The 23,409-nt window shown below is 48.1% G+C and overlaps 1 protein-coding gene across 2 annotated transcripts; it reads right to left on the reverse strand.

Moving 5' to 3' along the window:
* Positions 1–22,729, reverse strand: LOC133354489 (alpha-(1,3)-fucosyltransferase 10-like). 2 transcript variants are annotated; one of them, XR_009756592.1, is made up of 7 exons: positions 22,391–22,729; positions 13,666–13,993; positions 11,283–11,696; positions 9,810–10,033; positions 8,409–8,627; positions 2,951–6,706; positions 1–2,672 (listed from the first exon to the last, which is right to left on the reverse strand). XR_009756592.1 is itself a non-coding variant. In XM_061571363.1 (6 exons), the coding sequence occupies exons 1-6, from the start codon at positions 22,463–22,465 to the stop codon at positions 6,398–6,400; spliced, it is 1,569 nt and encodes a 522-aa protein (XP_061427347.1). In that variant the 5' UTR covers positions 22,466–22,729; the 3' UTR covers positions 1–6,397. The 2 variants fall into 2 exon arrangements, 1 of the variants encoding a protein (XP_061427347.1); XM_061571363.1 differs by having other exon boundaries at positions 1–6,706.
* Positions 22,730–23,409: the final 680 nt, after the last annotated feature.

Consider the following 23,409-nt stretch of genomic DNA (forward strand, 5'->3'; position numbering starts at 1 on the left):
TGTCGAACGGTTTATTAGAATGATAGGCAAGGGCGTGACAACGCACACTTTCAGACAGGTACAACATATACTATGAGACCTCCTTTACCAGTGGCAAAATATAGTAGTAGGTTTTTACCCTTTCAACTGGTACAAAACTGACACCTTTATACAAGGCATCATGTTTGCAATAACCACAACACAAGTAGTTAAAATGCAAACAAAAAGAAACAACTCTGATAATGATAATAATATGCACTGTCCTTGAAGTTGATTGGTCCACACCCGAGACAGCTTTCCTTAGAGCCTCGTCTTCATTGGTGTTGGACCAGATGACACCAAAAGGCGTACAACTCATTATGATTATCAGAGTTGTTTATTTTTGTTTGCATTTTGACTACTTGTGTTGTGGTTATTGCAAACATGATGCCTTGTATAAAGGTGTCAGTTTTGTACCAGTTTAAAGGGTAAAAACCTACTACTAGGTACAACATATCTTTGTCATATCCAATGGTCCCCACGCAGGCCTTTAACAACAACAATCAAGGCATATGCCAACATGTATACAGTTTGATATAATAATATCTATCTATACGCAGGAGAACATTCGAAGACAACCTGCATTTTTTGCGAAACAGCAAAAACTCGCCTTAACTGCTCCGATGTTGAAGCGCTATTTGTGTTCATTCACGCAAATTAGCCCCCGCAGTGTCCGAGTGATGGATACAAATGGATGACGGGGCGATGGACCGCTGCCTACATTTTTTTCAGGTGGCTGCGTAGAGTTCCCCTTGTGTGTGTCTGTGTCTGCCTTTGGGTTGTACCGCGTGTCGGTCCGGTCGCGTTTTGACGTTTCGCTCCCCGGCACTTAAAGCGAAACATCGGACGTCATTGCCAAACGACGCTGCGGGGCTGCGAACCGAACACAACATCAGAGAGCTGTGGATGATAGGAATCATTTGCCACCACGTCCACGTGACTCCCTCTTATCCGTGCCAAAGACTATAGGTTAATGGACAATCTCAACTAAACTTTTATTTTACCAGGTAAGGCCCACTCAGCAGCAACCTGGCTATCATAAATGATCGCTCAACGAAGTAAAATATCGCGTGAAAATTTATAGGAATAGCCAAATACTCCAATTGGGTGGCGTTGATTGTAAATGAGGAAAAAAACCAGAGGACCCGGCGAAAAATCCACGCGACCACGGGGAGAGAGACACGCAGACTCCAAATATACAGCAGCAGGCGTCAGGATCGGGATCGAACCCACGACCTCCTGTAAACCAGGCGAGGTAGTTTACATCCCTCCACCGTGGCGTGGGCCCTGGTGCAAGGAATTAAATGAGACCCCCCTCCCTTCCCCGTCCAATGTTTCCCTGCTTTTTCCAAGTGGCCCACAGCCTGGGTTTCTACAGCCCCTAAAACCTTCCAGCAGTCGCACCGCGCCTACACACTTGATTGATGTGCCACTGCTTTCCGAATCACTTTCTCCTAGATAAATGGTTTGTCAGAACTCCTGAGTCACTCCCTCATATCCGCACACACGTCGCAAACATAGCGGAACGTTACATTTGCCGCCTCTAAGTTACAAAAAAGCAATCGGGGCACATCATCGGAAGAAGAATAAGAATATCTCACAATACCACCACAGGATAACACATTCCGTGCGAGTGGTAAATCATCATTAATATGCAACTGACACAAGCTGTGTCTTTCGATGCCCCGGGAGGACTTGGGATAGATTTTCCAGGACTGCTACGTCAGCCAGAGAACGGTCCCGGGAGAACCGGGACAGGTGGCAACCCGGAGCAAAGTGCGGTTCGATCGGGCTGCACAAGTCATGAATGGAAAGCACGGCTAAGAGAGGGCTTGGATATGAGGAGCTTGACGGTACATAGACACACGCTCACGAATGGCAGCGTCAGCATGTAAGGCACGTTGAACATGGAAATACTCCACGTAACAGCATTTATGGCTGGGCTCACAAGGCAGTAGTGGGTGACCCCCCCCCCCCCCGGAAGCCCGTGATACATTCAGGTGGACATCAATTGCTCGTAAACACGCACTGCACAATCGCTGGGTCTCCATGAAGACGCAACAACAGACAATGACTCGACTAATTTGAATCAAACGTGAATAGGTATCGTAGCTGCTACGATTTTCTAATGTAGAATTGCTTGCTGTAACAGGCACTATTATACTGATGTCGACTGTGATTGTAACTGTCAAAGATTGTACATATTGCTCATTACAACTGTCTCACAGTTAATTGCAAGTGTCTGCCATCGGACGTAATCTGTCACGTGTCGCTCACTGCGACCTGAAGTGTATTCGCTGCATCCTAAATTAATTTAATCGACAATATGTCAACGTACAGAGTTTTATACTGCTGACTAGCAGGACATGTTTTTTTTCGGAAGGACGTAACCTTTTGTTTAATCCATTCCATCGACTTTACAAACAGTTTAATCACTTGAACATCACTCGTTTGAGATTAAAAAAAAAAACAAAATTGTAAACCCAGCAAAAGGAATGTTCGAAAACGAACCCAGAAACCCGTGGAGGGTAAACACCCGGACAATGTCAAAGGAAGTCTTTATACAGTGCTATCGAGTGAGCGAGTGTACATCGTTGCATTTCAAGTGGCTGTGTATATTAATCAAATTAACGTATGATAATTGTTTTTTTACCCTTCTATCTGGCAACAAAACTGACACCTTGTTTTTACAAGGAGTCATGTTTACATAGACCACAATACCTGCAGTCATAATGCAAACAAAAAACATAACTCTGAGAATGTGCACTGTCCTTGAAGTTGATTGGTCCACACCCGAGACAGATTTCCTTAGAGTCGTTGGACGTCTCACCCATGTGAGACTAGGTCTATCTAAACATGACTCCTTGTAAAAACAAGGTGTCAGTTTTGTTGCCAGATAGAAGGGTAAAAAAAACAATTATCATATTTTTACTGGAAAATGAGGTTCCAATGGTGCAAATTAACGTAGTGCAATCTGCCCACTCCATAGCTGCGCCATTGACTGAAATTAACACGGAGCAAATCATAATAATGACAAGTTCGCCTTGTAAGTGGTCACTCGCTCTCCTAGAGAGACATGAACCACAGACAGGCGGGGAAGGCAGCAGCAGCAGCAGCTTACACGCGGCGAGCCGGCACCAACAATCGCCCGAGCTCTGCGATCCTCTGTATATGATGGCGCCATCGGCCAATTATAAATAGTTATGGCATCATTCTAGATTGGAAGCTTTCGTGACTGCAAGGATTCATACTTTTAGGCTTTTTCGGTAAAGTCACGTAGGTAAAAAATAAAAATAAAAGAAGTAATAATTTATTTATATTATTACTTCTATTAATTTTATTCTTATTTTTTACCGACGTGACTTTACCGAAAAAGCCTAAGAGTATCTTCTTTTAGACGCTGTCGCCTCGACAGACCTGGTCTTCACCTGAGGACGGCTGCTTGTGTTGTGGCCGAAACGTCGTGAGAATTATTTTATTATGTTTTATTTTTATTATTTTTTACTTCCCTTCTACGTGACTTTACCGAAAGAACCAAGAAGATGAATCCCTGCAGTCACGAAAGCTTTAAATCGAAATTTAGCCTAAGAGTAGTTATGGCATAACTATACAACACTGTGAGGGCACTATTGGTAGGGGTTGTACACGAACTCTCTCCTGAAGCCTTCTCGTCGCAGCCAGCAGACCTCGACATTGGGCATCTAGATCCTGAACGTATTGCTACCGACATCGTCATACAAAAGAATAGAATTGGCAGCGGTTGTTGAAGGGATACGATGAAAGTTTCCCCCATGCCATAACAGTCGTGGAGGCTGTTTGATCATACTTCACCACAATGGGGATGGTGGGTGGACAGGTGTCAGAATATCGGTTGACATATCGATACGGGGTACCGCGGTGGCTAGGAGATGTTAACTACCTCGCCGGGTCTACAGGAGGTCGTGGGTTCGATCACGACCCTGACACCTGTTGTATATTTGGAGTTTGCATGTTCTCTCCATGGATTTTTCTCCGGGTCCTCCGATTTTTCCCTCTACATTTAGAATCAACATGTGTTTAGAGTGTTTGGCTACTGCAAAACATTTCCAAGTGATAAGCCACTTCATTGAGCTGTCATTTGGGGCCACGTCGCTTCTCAAAAAGAGCTAAATAGCTCAGTGGCCCTTACCTGGTAAAAAAACATTTGTTTAGTTGAGATTTCACTGCACTATGAACCCGACGACCTAAGTTCGATTCCCGTCCACAACTAGCGGCGAGTGAGAATGAGAGAACTACTTTCTCCCAAGGGTGGCACAGTCGGGTTTTTTACAATCGGGTTTAATTGTCTTTTTATATTAAACCCGATAATCTGAGATTGGGAGAAATCCGGTTTCATTGGTTCTAATTGCAGAACCGCACTTCTCAACGATGAGCTTCATCCATTCCAAGCTAAGGAACTCACAGGCGCCCACGATTGTGGAGGAGAAGCTCGTGTTCATCACGACCAACCTGCCCGCCGCATTCTACGACTACTCCGTGCCCGACGGCCCCGAGTACGATAGCAGCACCGACGAGGAAGCAGCCTAAGCCTTGGATCAGAGTTTTGTATTCATCAAACCAGGTTTTAATTCCCCGAAATCGGGTTTAATTGTATTAATGAAAAAAACAGATGCCTGCCGCTGGAAAAATCGGGTTTTTTCCACCCATGCTTTCTCCATAATCCATCATCACCAAACCGCACTGGCCATTATGGTGAAAAATGGACAAACAACCTCCTCATTTACGATATAGCATGGAAAGGCCTTTATCCAGCAGTGAATCAACAAAGGCCTATAAATGATTAGTAATTAATGTACTTTTAAGTAAGTGCAAATGCATAGTGTTTAATATAAAGTTCTCAATACTCTTGATATAGCTCTTAGAGATATTGCAAATTTGCGTATAAGTTTGCATACCATGTTCAACAGAAGTCATTTACATTTTACTATTTTCACCTAATATCTTGTACTTTTATACAATCTGTAAAAAATATATACACACTGGAATGTTTTAATCATTACAAATATATGTTGAAACATTGCCTGCAGAGTGTGAATAGTAAAATAAAGCTTCACTTAGAAAACGTTTAAGTAGTTAACGATCAGGTTAAACATAAAATATGCCGTAAAAACATATTTACACGGTTACATAAAGTCAGCGCACACAGATCTTTAAAGAAAAGATTGTGTACGCAAACCACGGATGATGGTGGTGATCGTGATGATGATCATGACACATCAACACATCGCGTGCATCAACAACCCCGAGCCAACCACATGAATCTCTTTTTTTTCCCCCTTAACTTGTATTTAAGATCTTGCATCTTGGAATCCCTGCCTCACTTGATACAGCAAATCTGGCTGTGACGGTCCCACCTAATGACGGAGACTTGTGTTGCCTCCGAAACGTCGTAATTTTTATTATTTTATTTTTATAAATTTTTTACCTACGTGACTTTACCGAAAAAACCAAGAGTACACATGAATCTCTGCCAAAGTGCCACTTTGTTAACTGTGCAGCCTGCTTGCTCATGCCACTTCTAAGCGGATCTCTAGAGAAGCCCTGCAGAGGACGCTTAGATCTACTCATCGGCGCTGGCCACACTTCTTGAAAGCGGTGGGGGCGCCCACACTTTACCCCACCGCACGATGGAACCAACCGTGGCATGCCCACAGCGGGAGGCGATGGGACGTCGCCCGCTCAACTCGGCAACGAGAACCTTGGAATATCTAGCGCAGTGGTTCTCAGTGTGGTCTCTATAGCGCAGTGGTTCTCAGTGTGGTCTCTCTAGCTCAGTGGTTCTCAGTGAGGTATCTCTGCCACAGTGGTGCTTAGAGTGTGATCCCCAGACCACCAGTGCTCCATGACGGTCTTCCAGGTGGTCTGTAGAACTATGATGCAAATGCAGGTTGACAATAATAACTTGTTGTTTCAAACATTCATTGATATTTTACTCATGATAAACTCCGCTGATTAAACGACTTTCACCCTGAGATATAAATTTCCACCCCAAAAAAAAACCTTATAGCTGCGGTAAAAAAAAAAATGCTCCGGTAAAACGAATCATTCAGTATGAGTGGTATTGAGAGAGACGAGTGAATGTGTTTTGTCACCAGGGCTCAGGGGCTAATAGTCCACGTTTGTGCACGTATGTTGAACTTCTTCCGCAGCGTACGTAGCCAACCGTGCTAATCGGAGGCTCAGGGGGGGAGGGGAAGGACAACAAACTAAACGCAACAATCACTTCTAAAGACCTTCTGCGTCTGTTTGTCAGAATCGAGCCCTGTGAGAAATGTTTGCACCGGCTGAGCGGGGTCCACAGGCCCCAGCAAGAAGAAACACCTCGTCGAGACGGACGCAGTCAGACCTTGCCGCGCATCGCCCGAGCGTAGAACTGCGCCTCCGTGTAGTTGCGGTTGTGCAGCACCAGCGCGTGCAGGGCCTCCGCCTCCCTCTCCGACTGACGGTGCATCGGCAGCCAGAATTCCCGCACGATGGAGCCCGCCTGGGGTGGAGCAGCCGAGCGTCGACGGCCGCCCCGCCGGACCCGTGCCTCCGCCCCCGCCGCCGCCGCCGCTCCTCCGGGCTTGGAGAATGCCGGGCGGAACGGCGCTGGCGCTGGGCAGCTGAGGGCAGCGGGGTCAGCGTTCCACTGGCGCCTCGGCAGACCCTGCGTTCATCCATTCATTGCAGATATTGGTTCGCCTGTTCGTTCATTCATTTATCAAATAATCATCTATCAGACCCTGCGTGCGTTCATTCATTCATTGCAGATATTGGTTCGCCTGTTCGTTCATTCATTTATCAAATAATCATCTAGCAGACCCTGCGTGCGTTCATTCATTGCAGATATTGGTTCGCCTGTTCGTTCATTCATTTATCAAATAATCATCTATCAGACCCTGCGTGCGTTCATTCATTCATTGCAGATATTGGTTCGCCTGTTCGTTCATTCATTTATCAAATAATCATCTAGCAGACCCTGCGTGCGTTCATTCATTGCAGATATTGGTTCACCTGTTCGTTCATTCATTTATCAAATAATCATCTAGCAGACCCTGCGTACGTTAATTCATTGCAGATATTAGTTCGCCTGTTCGTTCATTCATTTATCAAATAATCATCTAGCAGACCCTGCGTGCGTTCATTCATTGCAGATATTGGTTCGCCTGTTCGTTCATTCATTTATCAAATAATCATCTATCAGACCCTGCGTGCGTTCATTCATTCATTGCAGATATTGGTTCGCCTGTTCGTTCATTCATTTATCAAATAATCATCTAGCAGACCCTGCGTGCGTTCATTCATTGCAGATATTGGTTCACCTGTTCGTTCATTCATTTATCAAATAATCATCTAGCAGACCCTGCGTACGTTAATTCATTGCAGATATTAGTTCGCCTGTTCGTTCATTCATTTATCAAATAATCATCTAGCACATTCGTGGTGATGTAAAAATGTTTACTGCGGTGTGTACATGTTGGGCAGGAGTTTGCCCAGCAGCAGATCTAACATGACCGATGATGACATTTTGGTCGTCACCAATCTACGGGTCTCCTTTTTAAGTCTATGAATCTCAATGTGAGTCTGTGTTTTCACACCATGAACCACATAGCAACACCACTGCCCAATTAGATCATTTAGAGGCAACAGCATTTTAGATTTTGATTTAAAGCTTTCGTGACTGCAGGGATTCATATTCTTGGTTTGTTCGGTAAAGTCACGTTGAAGGGAAATAATAAAATAATATAAAAATTAAACAATAAAAATTCTCACGACGTTTCGACTGCAACACAAGCAATCATCATCAGGTGTGAAATCCACAGCATCAGGTGTGAAATCCACAGCAATAATTTTTTCTTGCTGTGGATTTCACACCTGATGATGATTGCTTGTGTTGCAGTCGAAACGTCGTGATGATTTTTATTGTTTTGTATTCATATTGTTTTATTATTTCCCTTCTACGTGACATTAGCATTTTAGATATTCACCATGGAGCTACCCCTGAAGTCGTGTGTCGTGGTGTAAATTGTGGGTACTTCCATGTATTCACAGAAGTCCAGCCAGCATGGAAGATCAGCCCATATATGCGACTCAATTGTTATTTGCTTTATTGCTGTTCCTTTTTTTTTATTAACTTTTGTTATTTTGGTGACCTAAGTCACTCTTGGAATTGAGACTATCCTGGTCTCTTGAGTTCCTACCTGGTTAAACAAAATGTGCCTATGTTTGTTGAACTTTTTCGCACTGTACATAACCAATCGCTCAAATTGGAGGTGCGGGGGAAGGACAACAAACTAAACACAAAAAGCAGTTCTAAAGAAAGGAGGTTGCAATTTAGATGATTTAAAAGTGTATCCATCGCCGCCCACCTGCTGATGGCGCTCCTCGTTCTCCCAGACACGGGCGCACACGGCGCACTCGAACGCGTCGATGAAGTTGTCCTGTGCCGGGTCGTTGACGCCCCACGACCGCCGGCTGAGCGCCGTCAGGAGCCGCGCGTTCCGCACGCGGCCCTCCAGCTTCCAGCGCCGGTAGTCGTCGTACAGGGCGTCGTCGGCGTCCAGCGACAGCAGGAACGAGGCCAGCTCCTGCGGGTCGGAGTAAGAGGAGATGGCGAGGGGAGTGAGTGGTGTGGTCGTAGTTGACCCGTTGTCAGCGGCAGCACAGCCGGCGGTATCGGCAACAGCTGAAACCGTCCAGTGACGGATTACAATTTAAGCGCTACCACCGTCCGGCGAAAGAGTCCGCGCTCCCGTGACGCGTGCGAGAGTACTAATAACCTGGAACGAGCCGTAGATGAACCCCCACTGAAATTCAATTCCTAAGTATTCACGACGCACTCATCATATTGAGCGCGTGAGCCATCGCTTGGTCCGTACGTGTTGCACGCAATGGGTTCACGTCGACCCGTGGCAGGCTCTGGGAGTCTCGATGCCCACAGTCCTCGTGCGACCAACGGGTTGAGATCAACGAATGTGTGGCCCGACAAAGGTACGGGAAGGCCAGACGTGACCCTCGGTCAAGGTTGACCGCCCGTATCGTAGGGTTATTACATTGGGCAAGCGCTCGCTCTGAACGCGTGGCGGTGTTCACGCTGCAACGCGTCTTCGCTGTGATGCGCTTCTTCTATTGGGGGACACTTTGTGCACAACGTGGAGCACACACGCCGTGATAACGCGGTTTGTGAGCGGTCGACTCTAAACTACTTTCTTGAGCTGCGAAACTGAGCGGTACGATACAGTATACGGTATGATACAGTATACGGTATGATACAGTACACGGGGGCTTACCCTCACCTCAGTTCTTTGTACTGCAATGGGACGACTACAGGCAAATTTTACCGTCCAAATGTCATTTACAACATTTGCAACGTTTTGTATTCACTTGTGCCCTGCAATGTACACAGTGAAACCTTGGATTGCGAGTAACTTGGTCTGCGAGTGTTTTGCAAGACGAGCAAAAAATTTAAATAAATATTCTTTTGATAAACGAACGAGGTCTTGCAATACGAGTAGTACGTGTATACGCTTTGTCTGCCAAGCGTCACGTGATCACAACTGATATACGAGTGCTTTGGATTACAAACACGTTTCTGGAACGAATTATGCTCGCAATCCAAGTTTTTGCTGTATACCCAGAGCAATGGTCCGCTTGACACGGTCACCGCTCGACGCGGCACCTTTCAGGAACGCAATCTACCGCCGGCGCCAAACAAGGAACCAACTCTGGAGGAGCGGCCGACGGCCGATCACGGAGACGCGGCGAGGAACCTTGGGCGAGGGGAAGTCGCTGACGATGACGGCGGAGCGCTCGGGGTCGGGCAGCCAGTCGCGCACGCTGGCCGAGCCGCGGTACACGGGGACGGCGCCCACCGCCAGCGGCCGCCACAGCTTCTCCGTGACGTAGTCGTCGCACAGCGCGTTCTCAAGCGCCAGCACGAACTTGTAGCTCGACAGCAGCGACAGGAACCCCTCCGCCTCCATCGCCGACGGGTCTGTGTGAAGCAAGCACAAGGGCGGGTGGCGGTGACGGTGGTGGCGGTGGTGGTTGGTGGTGGTTGGTGGCGGTGGTGGTGGTGGTGACGGTGGTGGCGGTGGTGGTTGGTGGCGGTGGTGGCGATGGTGGCGGTGGTGGTGGCGGTGACGGTGGTGGCGGTGGTGGTGGTGGTGGTGGCGGTGGTGGTTGGTGGCGGTGGTGACGGTGGTGGTGGTGGTGGTGACGGTGGTGGTGGTGGTGGTGGTTGGTGGCGGTGGTGGTGGTGGCAGCACTGTGAAGGTAGCAGCAGCAGCGAGCGGTTGGCGGATCGCCACGCTCCGCTCAGCTGTCGTTAAACTCCCTTCTACCCATGAGCATCGAGGACAGGAGCAGGCAACCTGCAACTCCAGAGCCCCACGTGACTCTTTGGCTGACCCCTTGCGAGCAGCCGTTTGAAAATAGAAAAAACTACCTTAAATCTTAAACGTAATAAAATGTAGAGATGATGTATTCAATATGACAGTGACTGGGTCACTATGTAATGTCTTGGTGACGACGAAATGTACAACAGTCAAACTGTGTTATTAAAGGATAACTAAGGGGGTGGGGAGGGGGGAACTAAATAGACGCATCTTCTTGGTTCTTTCGGTAAAGTCACGTAGAATGGAAATAATAAAATAATAAAAATAAAACATAATAAAATAATTCCATTCTACGTGACTCTACCGAAAGAACCAAGAAGATGAATCCCTGCAGTCACGAAAGCTTTAAATCGAAATTTAAATAGACGCAGTTTATTCAATCACCTCTTTTTGTTCATTTAAGTCAGAATATGTTTGTCATCTGCTGTATACTTGCTGCTGTGTCTGTGTTTGTGTATACGTAGTTCTGCGTGTGGTCAAAGACAAAAGCATAAACAATGACTCCTCTACACCTTTGAAAGGTTTCCGACCCCTGGTCGAGGAGGTGCCATACCCCCAGCTCACCAGGAGATGGTGGTTACAGCAAAAATGTGAATTAACATCACGTACATACGCAGTGAACCGTGCTAATCGGTGGTGTGGCGGTAGGACAACAAACTCACTAAAGAAATGAGTTTTCAATATAGATCATTTAAAAGTGCATAACTGCAGTGGCTTCCTAATATCAGAAGGAAGAGCGTTCCGGACAGCCGCAGAAGCGTGCCTGAAAGCAAGTGCGCCTCCCCCACTGTGTGGGGATATAGCGTTGCCCCCTCGCACAGTGCGGATGCTTCTCCCGCTGCTCACCGGTGAGCGGGCCAGGCAGGTCTCGGTTGTGGAGGCAGCGCCCGTACGAGTCGACGTCCATGTACGCCGAGAGCTCACGCACAAACTCGTCGCGGTCCGACGGCGGCTCGCAGTCCGACTGCACGTACGCCACGGCCGCCAGGCCCCGGCCCGAGGGCGCCGGTCGCCGCAGCCGGCTCTTCTTGGCCGCGCCGACCAGCAGGCGACGCGACAGCAGCGCCTTGGCGCTCTCCACGAACTGCAGCGTGAGCGGCAGGTCGGAGCGGCGGCTGAACGTCGCCGTGTGGTTGAAGAGGGCGGCCGTCTGTGGCCAGAAGAGCACGTAGTTGTTCTTGGGCGACTCCTCGTGGAACAGGGCCCAGTCGTGAGAGCGCTGGCGCGGCAGGGGGAGGTCCCAAGCACTGAAGTCCGTGCCTTGGGTGCGGGGGGGAGGTGTTAGAGGGGGTGGGTGACAGCGCCAGATTTCGTGGTAAGACAGACAAATTAGGCATTTGCCAGTAAAAAAATATGATAATTGTTTTATTACCCTTTTATCTGGCAACAAAACTGACACTTTTTTTTTTACGAGGAGTCATGTTTGCATAGACCACAATACCTGCAGTCATAATGCAAACAAAAAAGAGGTACCGATGGTGTAAATGCTTACCCCGAGCTCTCATACTCTGATGGTGCATTGTCTTTGAGTTGTGCGCCTTTTGGCGTCATCTGGTCCAACCCATGTGAGACTAGGCTCTAAGGAAAGCTGTCTCGGGTGTGGACCAATCAACTTCAAGGACAGTGCATACATTATCAGAGTTATGTTTTTTGTTTGCATTATGACTGCAGGTATTGTGGTCTATGCAAACATGACTCCTCGTAAAAAAAGGTGTCAGTTTTCTTGCCAGATAAAAGGGTAAAAAAACAATTATCAAATTAGGCATTTGTTCAGTCCCCCACAATTCTTGAGGAATCCTTCTAAAGTAAAATAACTAAATAGGGTTTTTTTATTAATGTCATGATTTTTTTGATAGGTAAAGGTTCAGCCCTGCAATATCCTCCCCCCACGTCACTGCTGGCAGAAGGGCCTCCACTTGGAGGAATTATTGAGAGTCCGAAATATTAAGTGAGGATGGTGACAATGATGATGATGATGTTGATTGTTACCATGGTGCAATGGAGAGCAAAACTGGACCTGCAATTCAGAGGTAGCTGTTTCGAAAACATCTCCTGGCGTGGCAGTTGAAACGACGGTGCAAGTTATTTGAATCCCACCCAACAACTTCTCTCCAGCAGTGAAGTCAATCGGCAGGTTGCTTGTAGTGGGGTAAAGTGTGGATACTTCCACCTCCACTAAGATGTCTGGCCAGCGAGCATCGGCAGGACAACATACTTCTAGATTTGAAGCTTTCGTGACTGCAAGGATTCATATTCTTAGGTTTTTTTGGTAAAGTCACGTAGGTAAAAATAAAAATTAATAAAGTAAAATAAAAGTAAAATAAAAATCACGACGTTTCGGAGGCAACACAAGCTTCCGTCTTCAGGTGGAACCGTCACAGCACGATAGCTGTATCAAGTAAGAGAAATTCCAAGAAAACAGTCCTTGTATATATATTGTTTTTTTACCTACGTGACTTTACCGAAAAAACCTAAGAATAGGACAACATACCTTGTAGAGAGGCTCTGTAGAGCTCCTGTCTAGCGGAGGACCTTCCACCAGCAGTCACGTGAGCAAGCAATTGCAGGGCTGCACCTTAACCTGCGCACCCTACCACTGGAATAAACTTCCCCTGCACATTAAGCCGTCCCACTCCTTGACCTCGTCCGCTCCTCTCTCACAGCCTCACCTCTTTTCCATTTGCCAACTCCCTTCCTCTTCCCTCCCCTCACCCCTCCGTCCTGTATGACCTCCAAACCCCACCACGTGCCCTCTGTTGCAGTCGCTCATTCCTGGGCCCTTGCACGCACCCTTTGCCATCGAAATCACTCGCCTTTTGTTGCCACTTTTAAACTACGTTATAAACTCTGCAAACTACGAACAAAAATATTCACCAGCTCTTTTTCAGAAGCGACCTGGCGGTCACAAATAATAGCCCAACGAAGTGGCTTAGCACGTGGACATTTACATGAGCCAAAGACTTTAAACGCGTGACGTTGATTCTAAATTTGGAGAGGGAAAACCGGACGGCCCGAAGAAAAAATCCACGCGAACACGTGGAGAGAGACACCGTAAACTCCACATGTGCAGCAGGAGTCAGCGTCGGGATCGAACCCACGAACCTCCCGTACACCCGGCGAGGTAGCTAACATCTCGCCACGTCACAGAGCGCCTCGAACTACCAACGCCTCTCTATATTTCACGCGAAATTTTCTAAAATCCAAAAATAATACGAAGACAATTCGGTACCGTAGAAGAGGAAGGCCCGGGCCATGGAGTGCCGCCGGTACGAGCGGTCCACCGTGAAGAAACATTCGCCAGGCACGCCGGGACAGCGCGCCAGCTTGCCCGCCTCGCCCGTCAGCGGCGTCCACCACACGATCACCGGGTAGCGCGCGTCGCCCGCCTCCAGCTGCGCCTCCCGGCTCACCACCCTGCTCCCGTGACGGGGACGGGGTCGAAGCCGCACGGCGTCGTCGGCACGCGGGCCCCCCAAACTGTCCCCGTCGGCCCTCGGGCGGACGCGGCGGCCCCCCGGGAGAGAGGCGCGCTCATACCCGCTCAGCTCGTCGGCCACCTGCAGCAGCGGGGGGTGACGAGACGAGAGATAAAGGCGCAGCCCTGCAAGCCGCTGACTCGGGGCACGTGCTGGCGGAAGGGCCTCCGCTATGTGGAGTTGGCCTACTCTTCCATACTGGCTAGAACGTCTGGAAGAGCGCTATATGGAGTTGGCCTACTCTTCCATGCTGGCTAGAACGTTTGGAAGAGTGCCATGTGGAGTTGGCCTACTCTTCCATGCTGGCTAGAACATTTGGAAGAGCGCCATGTGGAGTTGGCCTACTCTTCCATGCTGGCTAAAACGTTTGGAAGAGCGCTATATGTAGTTGGCCTACTCTTCCATGCTGGCTAGAACGTTTGGAATAGGAAGGAAGAGGGGAGGGGGGTACCCACACTTTACCTCACCACACACGACTTGCCGTTTGGTGCACACATTTTACTGGTAGAAACCCTTCTGGTTACACCAGCCCACAGGAGATTATTGTGTCCGTCCGTCCATCGTGCAGGGAGGGGCTGGGTTGGGAGGGAGGGGCTGGGTTGGGAGGGGAGTGTGGGGGGCAGCTGGTTGGGGAGGTTGGGAAGGGGCTGGGTGGGGAGCGTGGGGCTGGGTGGGGGCTGGGTGGGGAGGGGCTGGGTGGGGGAGGGGCTGGTCACCCCGTGGTGCCCTTATGAAACTCAACGTTTAACCTACTCACGCCGGCTTGTGCCCGCTCTCACAGTCGGGCATATTTGCGGAATACACCACGCCGCCGTTGACCCTGGCATTGACCGAGAAACCCAACGTTCCTACCAGCTCCCTCCGCAGGAATGTGTTCACTGCTGAGTGGACAAACGTGATAGTGGATATTTAAGAAACGTTTAACTGTGAGAAAGAACTTCATAGCTCATCGGATTCCTCCAGTCGAAATAAAGATGCAAATTCCGTACCATTATTCCAACTTCCGCGCCTGGAGATAAAATCGATTTCAGATCCAAAGTGCAAACATTTACACCGTGGCTGCACCCCAGGTTAGATGTACAGTAGCCAGGGCTTCGTTTCTCACGAAATATGTTTCAGTCCCACTCGGCCATGTCCTTCGTGGTCAGGGCTTTAATAACTCGCTGATTTACTGCTCGGGCTCGCTGCCAGACTGTGGAGTCGCAGCCACGGCAGCGTAGCGAGCGGTGTCTACTGGATGCGTTGCACTGGGAGGTAAAATATTGTTCAGGTCACCGAGACGGCTGTAATTCGTGCGTTGGGGTCAAACGTGGGTGGTCACGTCACCCACCTTCAACATCCCAATACCTAATCTTGGTTTGAAGCTTTCGTGATTGGAGGAATCCATACTCTTTGGTTCTTTAGGTAAAGTCACGTGGGTAGAAAATAAAATAGATCACGACGTTTCGGGCGCAACACAAGCGTCCGTAATCAGGTAGGAAAGCATGGTCTGCTGCTGAGGCAGACTGCTTTGAAAGGTTTGAAATGGGTGTAGCCCAAGGGTCATAAAGAAATGGCTGGCCCAGTAACATGCTAATCTCTCACATTAACATAGCCACTTCCGTGCCCAGTTACATGCTAATTTCTCACTTTAACATCATGCTAATTTCTCACTTTAACATCACTAGACCCGGCCACTTCTCTATGACCCTTGGGCTACACCCATTTCAAACATTTTAAAACAGTCTGCATCAGCAGCAGACCACGCTTTTCCCACCTGATGACAGACGCTTGTGTTGCGCCCGAAACGTCGTGATCTATTTTATTTTATACCTACGTGTATCCCTACTTAATCCTCACTCCCTGTGTAAATGGTGTGGTGGGGTATGGGGTGGGTACTTCTTTCACCTCTTCCAAGACGTCTGGCCAGTGTAGATACGGGCAAAATAGCTTCTAGACTCGAGAGAGAAGCTTCAAATCTAGAACTTCTAGAGAAACTCTCTCGAGCTCCCTCTCGCGGAGGTCCTCTCTGTCAGCAGTGGCACGAGTCAGCAGTTGCAGGACCGCGCCTTCATCTGTTATCCCACGAGAGGCAAACTGCAAACCGCACCAGGCGTGTCAAGCTGGACAAAGACAAAGATCCCCTTAACGGACGGTTTGGGGCAAGTGCTGTTTGCGAGTAGCATCTGTGAATGCCGGCACGGCACACGAGGGGGGGGGTACAGCACCACGCCCGGCCCCCTTTGTCTCCCTCCCCCACCCAATGGCGATGTTTACACATCGCACCAGGTAACCATTTGAGGCTGAGTCGACCTAGGGGCGTTCAGATAATTGTCACTGATGTTGGGGGCCGTCCATAAATGACGTCACGCACCTAGGGGGGGGGTCAGACATTTGTGACGATGTGTGACGAGGGGGGGGGGTGAGAAATGTGACGTCACATCAAAATGCGCAACTTTAAATAGATATAGACAACACGTTCCACTTAATTAAACAGACGTTTTGATAAATGTTTTCTCCTACAACATCGGAGTGCAGCGGCACATTAAATACGCACTACAATGACAATAGTTTAAAGCGATTTGAAGCAGGTTTTATTTTTTTTTAGGGGGGGGGCAGAGCTTTGTGACGTCATATTTGAAGGGGGGGTCTGACTTTTTGTGACGCCGTGTGACGAGGTGGGGGGGGTCAAAAATCGTCCAAAATCGCGTGACGTCATTTATGGACGGCCCCTTGCTCGTGAGAAGGCATCGAAGCGGAACTGGCCCCTGGACGAACACACACGCGTACACACATTCACGGTGGTGTTGGGTGATACGATTCACGTGGTGACAAGTGCGTGTTTACAGACGGGGGTTGGCTCAAGCTGCAAACGTCACGTGCTCAAGAATAGCAAAGCCGTTTGTGTACGTGTCCTCACAATCACACATGTCACGAATCCCTTTTGTCACGGATTTGTTTTTCGTTTTCTGGGTGTCACGCTCTCAACTGGTTTGGAAACGCTGCGAATTCTTTAGTGCGTGAAGGCGGAGGGAGGGAGGGCGGGCAGCCAGAAACTGAACAAGACGCCGAACTCGCCCGGCTGGGTTTGTGTGCGTACGCATGGCGTGGTGGCTTTTGTTCCGAATGTCAGATGCCACATTTGGGCCCATACGGGGGCCGTGGTGAGGCTTCCATCTAGCAGCGGATAGAACACGGTCACTCGTTTAAGTTAATTTATTAGGTATAGCCCTGTGAGCCATTCGGCTCTTGAATCGGGTGCAACCGCAACAAACAAAAAACTAAAACATGAACAACAAAACATCTTAAAGTGAATATGTGACTAAGTGCAAACAGAAAATCCAAGAAAAGACGGCAAAATATTGCAGAAAAAAAGCACCGCACACCAACGCTGTGTGCAAAAATCCCAGTGGGATGCAAGTCAAACAACAACAACACCAACCACAAGACAACTTAGATTAAGGCCATCAGTCTAGCTCCGTACTACAACAAACAAACGTGGCCAAACCAGTAAACTTTTCGAAATCACCAAAATAAAGCAATGAAACAGTGATCAAGTGTGGCAGGAACTCCGGACCATGAGGCTCGGTGTGGGGAGGCATTCGTCCAGCAGTATGTAGAACATGTCGGTGGATGGACTGTGTAAGGAGTTGGTGCTCATCTTCTTGGTTCTTTCGGTAAAGTCACGTAGAAGGGAAATAATAAAATAAATAAAATAAAACATAATAAAATACAATTCTCACGACGTTTCGGCCACAACGCAAGCAGCCGTCCTCAGGTGTCGGAAAGACAGCGTCTTTCCGACAGACCTGTTCTTATTTTATTATGTTTTATTTTTACTATTTTATTATTTCCCTTCTACGTGACTCCACCGCAAGAACCAAGAAGATGAATCCCTGCAGTCACGAAAGCTTTAAATCGAAACGTCGTGAGAATTTCTATTGTTTTATATCAATATTATTTTATTATTTCCCTTCTACGTGACCTTACCGCAAGAACCAAGAAGATGAATCCCTGCAGTCACGAAAGCTTTAAATCGAAACGTCGTGAGAATTTCTATTGTTTTATATCAATATTGTTTATTTTTCCCTTCTACGTGACTTTACCGCAAGAACCAAGAAGATGAATCCCTGCAGTCACGAAAGCTTTAAATCAAAACGTCGTGAGAATTTCTATTGTTTTATATCAATATTATTTATTTTTCCCTTCTACGTGACTTTACCGAAAGAACCAAGAAGATGAATCCCTGCAGTCACGAAAGCTTTCAATCGAAACGTGAGAATTTCTATTGTTTTATATCAATATTATTTATTTTTCCCTTCTACGTGACTTTACCGAAAGAACCAAGAAGATGAATCCCTGCAGTCACGAAAGCTTTCAATCGAAACGTGAGAATTTCTATTGTTTTATATCAATATTATTTTATTATTTCCCTTCTGCGTGACTTTACCGAAAGAACCAAGAAGATGAATCCCTGCAGTCACGAAAGCTTTCAATCGAAACGTCGTGAGAATTTCTATTGTTTTATATCAATATTATTTTATTTTTTCCCTTCTACGTGACTTTACCGCAAGAACCAAGAAGATGAATCCCTGCAGTCACGAAAGCTTTCAATCAAGAGTTGGTGCTGTGTGGGGGCACCTATCGAGTTAGCCACGCCACGCGTGGTCGTGGCAAACAGGTGCAGCGACACACCTTTCCGCCTTCGTATCTCTATAGACAATGGCAACGTGGGGCGTGGTGGCCGTGCTGGTATGAGCCAGTGGACGGCTTTAGCAGTGGCCCCGCGGTGAATATCGAGAATGATACAGTACAGAACCCACGTAGCGATTCCTAGACATACACAGAGACCCAACGACTCACGATTAGACCCGCACGATCGCATAAACACCCATAGACTCACAAAGCGACCCAGAGACTCGCACAGAGACTAAACATTGAGAATTGAAGCGGGCAATGAGGGCCATGATTCGAGACTCACTTGAAGGTAGGCGTACCCATAGATATTCATCGGCGTGTATAGAGACCTACAGACTTACACCGAAACCCATAGATCCACATATAAACCCATAGATTTCAATTATGGAAGCCAGCAATGTGGATCATGGTTTGACATTGGTGACCTCAGTTGCACTCTGGGGGCTATTCCGAAATGTCCATTGGTGTAGCAGACAGCCGCGTCGCACGTGTGATCTGCCGGCCTTAATAGGAGCTCGCAAACAGCAGCACTTGCACGTCTATAAGGCTGTGGAACGTGTAAGATTGCCCGCCGCGTGTTTGTGAGTCACTTTAGCCGAACTAAAGAATACAATGTTGGCATCAGCCAGGCTCGGCGATGAATTATCCACGCATTTCAGTGGCATAGCAGCCAGAAAACATGGGCACAGGCAACCAGCAGTGACCCTAAGCTAAGCCAGAACCAGTCCTGACCCTCGCCTAAGCCCCGTCTCTAACTCAAGTCCTTGTCCAGTCTTGGTACTCCAAACACATGCGAATCGAAAGCCTAGCCCTGACCCTAACACAAGAACTCATCAGAGTCATAATCCTACCCCTAACTCTAATCCTAACCTATCACAATAACTCATCATAGCCATAACCCTCCTTATAACTCTAGCCTTGCGTCGAACATAAATTGCTAGCCGTGTGCATTACCCCAAACTCTAATCCTAACCCTAACACAAGTACCAGCCGTAGCTAGTCCTAACACACAAACACAGTACGATCCATATCCAACACATTCCTGCTGCGGAGGGAGCTGGTAGAAACGTTGGGTTTCTCGGTCAATGGCCAGGGTCAACGGCGGCGTGGTGTATTCCGCAAATATGCCCGACTGTGAGGGCGGGCACAAGCCGGCGTGAGTAGGTGAAACGTTGAGTTTTATAAGGGCACCACGGGGTGACCAGCCCTTCCCCACCCTCCCCACCCAGCCCCTCCCCACCCTCCCCTCCCCACCCAGCCCCTCCCCACCCTCCCCACCCAGGCCCTCCACACCCTCCCCACCCAGCCCCTCCCCACCCTCCCCTCCCCACCCAGCCCCTCCCCACCCTCCCCACCCAGCCCCCTCCCCACCCTCCCCACCCTACCCAGCTCCACCCAGCCCCTCCCCACCCTCCCCACCCAGCCCCTCCCCACCCTCCCCATCCAGCCCCTCCTTTCCCACCCAACCCTTCCCTGCACGACGGACTGACACAATAATCCCCTGTGGGCTGGTGTAACCAGGAGGTTCCTACCAGTATAATCCTGTCCCTACCCCCAACCAATGTCATCCACAACGCAATCCCAGTAACGCCGAACCAAAGCTTGTGATGTCTCCATGCACACAACCTGTGATGAAGGTGGGGGAGTAACTCCACAGATTCTCACGGAAAGACTGCAGATTATCACTCTTCCATCACACAACCACCTCAACTCATCTATCACACACACGCAACACGAGATACTGCGATGTGTCATTTACACTGCAGATATTACGAGGACCACGTGGCTGCAGACGCGGTACAGGAAGCGATATTGACGCCTTCTCAACAACATCAGGAACACAACTTACTCTCATGCTGCTCATGATGATGATATCCTTAGGTTTTTTTCCGTTAACTCACGTTGGTAAAAAAAATAAAATTAAAACTTTTATTAATTTAAATGTTTTACCTACGTGACTTTACCGAAAAAAACTAAGAATATGAATACTTGCAGTCACGAAAGCTTCACATCTAAAATTACATGGTGATGATGGTGATGTTGATGATGGTTAATATTAAATAGACTACATGGACCATTCGAGGATGACTTCGATGATAAAGTTGATGGATTATAAGACGTGGTCAATTTGATGATGACTTTAGTGATAAAGATGATGATGTATATGATTAAATTGACGTGTATACCATGAGGTACCTTTGATAATTAAGACGGTGATGGATGATGACAGACGACATGAACCACTCTACGACGTCTTTGATAATAAAGATGATTATTATTATGAGTTGGCTAGCGTATCATCCAACTTCCTACACTATACATCAATCAACCCAACCACAATGAGTGTGACGGATGATATGATATACACTAGACTGACAGATGATGATGATGATGATTATAATGCTCATCATGAGTAGGAGACGATCGGTTGTTATCGAACTCCTATAATCCTCATTGATGATGATGACTATTCTGTCAGTGTGTGTACTGTATCAGTGTGTACTGTATCAGTGTGTGTACTGTGTCAGTGTGTGTAGTGTGTGTACTGTATCAATGTGTGTACTGTATCAGTGTGTGTACTGTATCAGTGTGTACTGTATCAGTGTGTGTACTGTGTCAGTGTGTACTGTGTGTACTGTATCAGTGTGTGTACTGTATCAGTGTGTGTACTGTCAGTGTGTGTACTGTATCAGTGTGTGTACTATGTCAGTGTGTACTGTATCAGTGTGTACTGTGTCAGTGTGTGTACTGTATCAGTGTGTACTGTATCAGTGTGTACTGTATAAAGTGTGTGTACTGTGTCAGTGTGTACTGTGTGTACTGTATCAGTGTGTGTACTGTATCAGTGTGTGTACTGTCAGTGTGTGTACTGTATCAGTGTGTGTACCGTGTCAGTGTGTACTGTGTGTACTGTATCAGTGTGTGTACTGTATCAGTGTGTATACTGGCAGTGTGTGTACTGTATCAGTGTGTGTACTGTATCAGTGTGTACTGTATCAGTGTGTACTGTGTCAGTGTGTGTACTGTATCAGTGTGTACTGTATCAGTGTGTACTGTATAAAGTGTGTGTACTGTGTCAGTGTGTACTGTGTGTACTGTATCAGTGTGTGTACTGTATCAGTGTGTGTACTGTCAGTGTGTGTACTGTATCAGTGTGTGTACCGTGTCAGTGTGTACTGTGTGTACTGTATCAGTGTGTGTACTGTATCAGTGTGTATACTGGCAGTGTGTGTACTGTATCAGTGTGTGTACTGTATCAGTGTGTACTGTATCAGTGTGTACTGTGTCAGTGTGTGTACTGTATCAGTGTGTACTGTATCAGTGTGTACTGTATAAAGTGTGTGTACTGTGTCAGTGTGTACTGTGTGTACTGTATCAGTGTGTGTACTGTATCAGTGTGTGTACTGTCAGTGTGTGTACTGTATCAGTGTGTGTACCGTGTCAGTGTGTGTACTGTATCAGTGTGTGTACCGTGTCAGTGTGTACTGTGTGTACTGTATCAGTGTGTGTACTGTATCAGTGTGTATACTGGCAGTGTGTGTACTGTATCAGTGTGTGTACTGTATCAGTGTGTACTGTATCAGTGTGTACTGTGTCAGTGTGTGTACTGTATCAGTGTGTACTGTATCAGTGTGTGTACTGTATCAGTGTGTACTTTATCAGTGTGTGTACTGTGTCAGTGTGTGTACTGTATCAATGTGTGTACTGTATCAGTGTGTACTGTATCAGTGTGTGTACTGTATCAGTGTGTGTACTGTATCAGTGTGTGTACTGTGTCAGTGTGCTGCTGTGGGACCCCACCTGAAGGCTCACGAAGATGAAGATGCACGTAGCTACCCCCAGAGAGGAGCAGAAGAGAGCTCTTTGGGATGCCATGTGGATGAGGAGGATGAGAAGGATGAGGAGGAGGTGTTCACTCTGAGCCTGAGGTCTTCGCTGAATCTGTGTTGCTCTCTCTCTCGGATGCTTTCTCCCTATTACCACCAGACTCTCTCTCTTTACATCAACATCACACACACACTGTCTCACTCTCACGCTCTCTCTCTAACAGTCTCTCTCTCTCTCTCCCTCTTCTCAGTGTCCCTCGTCCCACTGTGGCATTCCTCCTCTCTCGCCACCGACATCACGTAACTATCTCCCTCCCAGATCTCACGCTCCCCCTCCAGTCTCACTCTCTCGCCCTCTCCCCCCCCCCCAGCCAGTCGTTCTCTGTAGCCATTCCGCTCCCTCCTTCCTCCATCCCTCCCTCCCTCCTCCTCCTCTGAGAGGCACTTCCCCTCCCCCCAAATCTCGTGCATTCTCTCCTCCTCCTCCCAGTCTCACGCTCTCACCAAGACAAAGATCCCTGGATGACCTCAACAGACTGTTGGAGCAAGCGCTGTGAGCGGTACACGAGAGAGTGGATGAAAAGCTCCACGCCCGGCCGCCTTTGTCTCCCTAAGTGGCGATGTTTACCCCTCCCCCCCCCCACCAGTTGTTCATTTGAGGCTGTGTCGACCTAAGGGAGGCCCAGGACCGGTTCAAATATTCGCTACTGTCACGCTCACACACTCTCAGTGTCACGCTGACACAACAACAACAACAATCGCCACTAAGTGGTGGTGACTTCACCACGACGCTTGTGCCAGGCTAGGTGCACCTTGAGGCCACGTGAACGCCCGCTGGCAGGAGGTCACGGGTCAGAACCAGGTGCCACAGGTCGACTGACCGAGATGACCGAGATGACTGGCTGATGCACCACCTGTGCCCCCTACTGTGGCAACTTGCTGTGCTTTAGCCACCCGGCGCTCCGCTCGTTGTTGTGAGCGTCGCTCCTCCGC

Source organism: Lethenteron reissneri, chromosome 47, assembly GCF_015708825.2.
Source record: "Lethenteron reissneri isolate LAM-NWPU_2019-01 chromosome 47, ASM1570882v1, whole genome shotgun sequence".
In the NCBI taxonomy this organism is placed as follows: domain Eukaryota; kingdom Metazoa; phylum Chordata; class Hyperoartia; order Petromyzontiformes; family Petromyzontidae; genus Lethenteron; species Lethenteron reissneri.